Below are 6,069 nucleotides of genomic sequence, written 5' to 3' on the forward strand. Positions count from 1 at the left end.
CGGAACTTCGGACGAATCCCACTTTCTTACCAATGGTTGTCATCTTTTCACATCAATCAACCAATAATAGTTCCTGTGTTAACAGGAGATTCAGGAACTTTAGATGTGGTACGCGCACTGCGCGTTTATGTATCCCGAACGTCTACTGTTCGTAAGACGGATACGTTGTTCTCTATAATGCTGCCAAGATGGGTTGGCCAGCTTCTAAGCTGACCTTATCCAGATGGCTAAAACTGACCATACGTCAGGCTTACCTTAATGCTAGGTTACAGCCGCCCACATCAGTAACAGCTCATTCTACACATTCTGTGGGAACTTCATGGGCAGCTGGTCGTGGAGCTTCTACGACGCAGCTTTGCCGTGCGGCTACATGGTCTTCAGTGCACACGTTTGTGCGCTTTTAACAGTTTCATACGTTTGCGGCATCAGCATCTAGCTTTGGCCGCCTAGTGTTACAGGTGCCAAACAGCTCTCCCGCCCACGGGGGAAGCTTTGGTACGTCCCAAGAGTACTCCAGTGACCACTAGTGGATGAAAAAGAAAATAGGATTTTGGTACTTACCAGGTAAATCCTTTTCTTTGAATCCATAGGGGGCACTGGACGCCCACCCAGAGCAGTTTTACCTGGTTTGTGGTAAGTTCAGGGGATCTTATGGTAACGCACTCTCACCGACTGGTTCAAATTATCAAGTGCTGGTTATGGTGTCAACTGTTTAGTTGTCAGTAACGTTATGTGTCAACTTTATTGTTGTCCGTTATGTTATATGTAATTCTCCATTGTCAACCTCTCTAGCTCCTGTTCGGCTCAGTAAAAAACACTGAGGTACTCTGGGATATAGAGGGGTGGAGAGTTCTAAATTTAAATATTCAGTGCCCTGTTCCTGCGGAAGCCGTCCATATCCCAAGAGTACTCCAGTGCCCCCTATGGATTCAAAGAAAAGGATTTACCTGGTAAGTACCGAAATCCTATTTTTTCTCCAGAATTATTTTTAAGTAAAGAGTTGTTTCAGGAGTTTTTCTAAAGGTTTAATAGCGCATCATATGATAGAGTTTTTGTATTACCATTTGTGCTATGTGTTTGTTCCCCATGCCCTTACACTTCAATGTTTTATTACTGTTCAAGGATTCTTAGGGTGAGTCGCCCTTTTTATTTTAATCTTTCAGTATTTTATATTAACTTTTCCGTTAATGTTTTTGAAATTGTCTGTCTTGACTTTTTTTACAGGTTTGTCGTCTTTGATTCAAAGTGTAGCTGCAAGCAGTGCCCTGCAAAGCGGATCTGCAACTCTCAGTACATCAACAGCTCCATTGAATACTACGGTGCAAACTGTAAAAGACCGAAATACTCCATCTGTAACTCCCCCTTTCTTACCTAAAAGCTATGGCTACTCCCCCACCAACTCAAACCGTAATATTTCTTCCACCTCTGTCTGCAAGCCAGCTGCTCCACCTAGTTCAAATGTAAAACAGACAGGTAATCCAGCTGGTTTTGCAGCGCAATCTAATATATCCACAGAGAAGCTCGTTAACCAATCTGCAGAGATGCCTAAATCTGCTGATGAGACTGAACCATCCAGTTTAGAAATGAAGATTCATAATTTTTTGAAGGGAAATCCAGGCTTCAGTGGTCTAGACCTAAACATTCCCATCCTTAGTGGTTTAGGTGCCACTGCTGCGCCCGACACAACTTCAGAGTTTCTCAGTGGGCCTACAAGCACCTCTCTGGATAATGTAGATGGAACCCCAGTCCGTGATGAAAGAAGTGGCACGCCTACCCAGGATGAGATGATGGACAAGCAGACTGCAGGCAATGTTGATAGTGTGTCCTTGTTGTCAAAAATAATAAGCTCTGGCTCCTCAACACCCAGCAATTCAAGATCTCCTCTCTTGAATAAAGACAATGAGTTTCAGATGCATCTCTCCTTACCATCATCCTACAGACCTTTTGGTGTCGATGGAAGTTCACCCAATGCATACCGGCAGTCATCTGATACTATGGAGAAACCTTCCGTGGTTGACTCTAGTCTGGATACGTTTTTTCCAGATACATCGTTTCAGGATGAAGACTACAGAGACTTTGAGTTTTCTGGGCATCCTGCTGCTGCCCTTGGAAATCTTGATAAAAGACCATCGAAAACAGTTCTAAAACCAAACGTGCGTTTAGATCCAATGGAATATCCGCCAATTACACAAAGCTTCAGTCAGCCCCAAGATTTTAATAGACAGTCCTTTCCTCATTCTATAAAGCCTCCTTTTATTTCGGGCGAGAACAGTGGTCAGCTGACCCCATCCTCTGATATGTATGGTGGCTATAATTTAAGAGGGAATAATCTTGAGGGTAGTGGGTCATCTTCCCCTCCAAAAAATGAACAGTTTTACCCATCAGATACGAATCATAACTTAGCATTGTTGCATTCTGTTATGCCACCACAAACACAGTATTCGGATTCTTCTCACGTTCCTCAAAACAGACATCCAAACTTTCACCCTAAAAATAATAACCCCACTCGGACAAGTGTTGATCAGTCAGCCTCTACTATTTCGGCATCAACGGCAATGGAGTTCAAAAATATGCTCAAGAATGCTTCTCTCAGAACATCTGAGAACTCGTTTAGCCAAGCAAGTGTAAATGAAGATTCACATATCTCTAGGCTCGGTCACACTGGGTTAACTCCAGAAGATCGATCAGAAGAGCAGTATCGCATAGAGACTAGAGTTTCTTCCTCTTGTGTTGACTTATCGGATAGTACAGAGGAAAAAGGGGCTCCGATTGAAACTTTGGGATATCACAATGCCGGTAACGTGAGGATCTCAGGGGAGCCTATAAAAACTGTAGAGTCCATGAGGGTTGGTATGAAGGGGGGCAGAGGACATGGTATAGATGGGGGTAGAAGTGGTTGGTTTGAAATGGGTAGCGCAGGGAGCTCTTTTGATGATGGTCCTCCAAGTGTTGATAAACAGTCTTCAGTTAGCAGTGGTGGGGCTGGGTTTAATACACAATATGAGGAGCACTTACCGCGATTTCCAGACACTGTCAATGACTTCAGAGCAAAAAATATTCCATCTTTTGACCCTCACTTACCACCGCCATCTATGGTTTCTCCAATGGATCGCGGTGTTCCCTTTCCAATGGATCAGACTGTGCTGCCTCCTTGCCCACCTCCTGGTTTACCACCTGACCATGGAAATCTCTTTCCTAGTGATATGCCGATTCCCTCACACATAGCCCCTGTGGAACCACCTAAAAACTTGCCACATATTGCTCACCCTCCACCAACAGATCATGGAGGAAACCCCTTTACTGTGCATCACTCAGCAGAACATGGTGGCATTCCATTTTCACCACCGCCACATTTAGATATGCGCAACCCATTCTCTCAGGACCATGGTGCGGTCCATCAAGGGGCTATGAACGAACCTTTCACCATGCACCAAGGTCCAACAAGAGAACATGAACCTTTTCCCCGTGACCATAATAGCCAGCACAACCAAACTCTTGGTAGGATAAATGAGCCAGTGGCCCATAATCCTAGAGACCACCATAGAGGCTTTAGTGGTCCTCCCCACCACTTTGCCCCACATCACAGAGACCTTATGAACACTGGTGGCTTAAGGACACCGCGACCTCATTTCAGGCCTAGAGAACCATACCACAATTTAAAACGACCACGGCCACCTTTTGGAAGGGGGCCACAGTTTTTCCCCCCAAAGCGTCCTTATTTCCCACCAAGGTACTAACCCAAACCTGCTAATGTTTTTGAAGTTGTGGCACTGGCTTTTTGTACCTGTCCAGTTAAGCCTGCTTTTGGTTTGGCATCTCCGAGATCTTATACGAATATCTGAGATAAATCAGAAAAAGTGTGTTCTTTGTTCACCAAGTTAATTGATACAAGTCCAAAAAATTTATGTTGGACCTTTTTTTATTTTTATGTTTTCACGTAACGCAAATGAGGCTGAAGTTGTAAAGAGGTTGTTCGAAAACATGATGATGCTGTTGTCTTTAACAAATGCCCAACTTCAAACTAATAAAACATACCTGAACCAATCTATGGAGTCAAGCCTACCCAGATCAGCCAATTGCTTTCTATATACCTGATAGGTGAGTCACAAGGGGAAGTAAACAGGAGATTAGTGTTTTTTTAGGCTAAATAATGGAAATCTGTCTCTTAAAATGTTAACATCTTCTTCCTCTGCCTACTCCCTCTAATTCTCTCCACACTCTACAGTCGCAAGAAACGCAACTCCAAACGCCGTTAAGCTACATTCCAGCATGACGCGTTTCAGGACTTAACCCGGCTATGATGAATTGCAGCCTGAGGTCCTTGGAGTATGAGGAGGAGAGTACGAACACTTGGTGGCATTTACGATACTCCCAAGTTGTACCATGTTTTTGTTTAGTATATGTTTTACGCGTTTGAGAGTAGTCACAAGTTATACATAACGTGTTAGTTTATACTAATTGCAAATTTATATGCCTGGTGTTTGTACTTGACACATAAGAGATGTTTTTTACATTCAGATTATACCTGTATAATGCATATGAATCTAATATTCATTAGTTTTGTGTGTGTAACATGATCCCGCAAATACTGAAATGCGTAATTTGATGCGCAAAATTGAAGGCCTTAGTGTACACCACTGCTATCTACGATAGTTTATTATCTAACTCCATGAAGCTTGCATACATCATACCTTTTCACAATGTGGAAATTAAGCAAAATGATAACAAAATGATTTCTGTGTGTTGGGGTAGCCTGTATGTACACAGAATTGCATTTAGTAAATATATGCATAATCTTTTATGGCTTCCACTGGGAACAGAGTTTTTTGTTTTTTTTTTACATTTGTTTTTTTTTGTTTTGTCTTTTTAAAGTGCATATTGGCACTTGCTTAACCCGAAGCAGCACTTTTACACACAGACTGTGTAACTCTACATCTGTTTAGTAATGGCGTAGTACAGCTCTTGCCACTATGCATCTGTTAGTATCTTGCGTAACACCGCAAATATTGGAATATTTGATAAACAGCTTGATCTCAGAATGTTATTGAATGTAAAAAAAAAAAAAATCACCAAAAATTAAACCCTTTTCTTCTTCCCTGAAGTTGACCACTGCTTGTTGGTGTAATGGCTTTTGCAGTGTGTTGCTTCAATTATTGAGACATCACAACTTGGGTAATAATAATGAACAACAAAAAAAAGTATAGTTTTAAAATAATTCTGAAAACTCTGTAGTGTCTGTGGGTGCAAACCGAACCATTGCGGGGGAGGGGTCTTAGCAATGAAGGAAGAAAGTCTGTTTTTTTTTGTTTGTTTTTTGAAGTTGTTTGCTTGTAAATTGCTGGTTGTCCATAAAATGTTATGTACTCTGTAGGGTTAGGGCATTGCACCAATAAACGCACAGGTAAACTTGGGCTACTCGAATATTAACACAACTTCTTGGGGTTTTGTAACCACTCAGTGCTTACTAAAAAAAAGAAAAAAATTGAATGAGGTTCCAAACTTGACACAAACTAACTGTGTTCGAGAATGCTGCTTGACTATAGGTTTGTGTATACCAAGGAAGTTGAGCTTTGGACAGTAACTTCTGCATACATTATAGTTATGTTTGAATTCTAAACAAGACGTCCACTCAGGATTATTTTAAGATTATAATCCCAATTGATGATTGCAAGCCTTGTCAGTAGTTTTCCTACTGCCCTGTAGTAGAGCGGGCAGAGAAACTTGGAAAGGCAAATTAAAATGAACAAAAAATTACGCTGGATACACACTTAAAGATTTATCTATCCAATCAGTCTGTCTGGTGGCAACAAAAATCTGGTAATGTATGCTAGCCAATGACAATCAACCATTTGCTCCCAAACGCTGGAAAACAGACAATGGGTTGTTCAGACAAATTGGTTAAATCTGTTGGATTTAACAAATTTATCCAAACCATTGTTTTTGTCGGTTTTCCAACCTTTGGGAGCGAATGGTTGATTGTCATTTGCTCTCATACAATACCAGATTTTGTTTCCACCAGGCAGACTGGACCAGTAAATCTTTAGACGTGTACCCAGCTGTAGCTATAAT

General features: G+C 41.6%; 1 protein-coding gene across 1 annotated transcript in view; it reads left to right on the forward strand.

Annotated features, from left to right (window-relative positions):
• RPRD2 (regulation of nuclear pre-mRNA domain containing 2) overlaps positions 1 to 5,101 on the forward strand; it is a 101,633-nt gene extending 96,532 nt beyond the window's left edge. The window contains exon 11 of the mRNA XM_063947155.1: positions 1,225 to 5,101. Coding sequence (XP_063803225.1) covers positions 1,225 to 3,737 — 2,513 coding nt within the window. The 3' untranslated portion in view covers positions 3,738 to 5,101. The remainder of the gene's footprint in view (positions 1 to 1,224) is intronic.
• The last annotated feature ends 968 nt before the right edge of the window (positions 5,102 to 6,069 follow it).

Source organism: Pseudophryne corroboree, chromosome 12, assembly GCF_028390025.1.
Source record: "Pseudophryne corroboree isolate aPseCor3 chromosome 12, aPseCor3.hap2, whole genome shotgun sequence".
Taxonomy (NCBI): Eukaryota; Metazoa; Chordata; class Amphibia; order Anura; family Myobatrachidae; genus Pseudophryne; species Pseudophryne corroboree.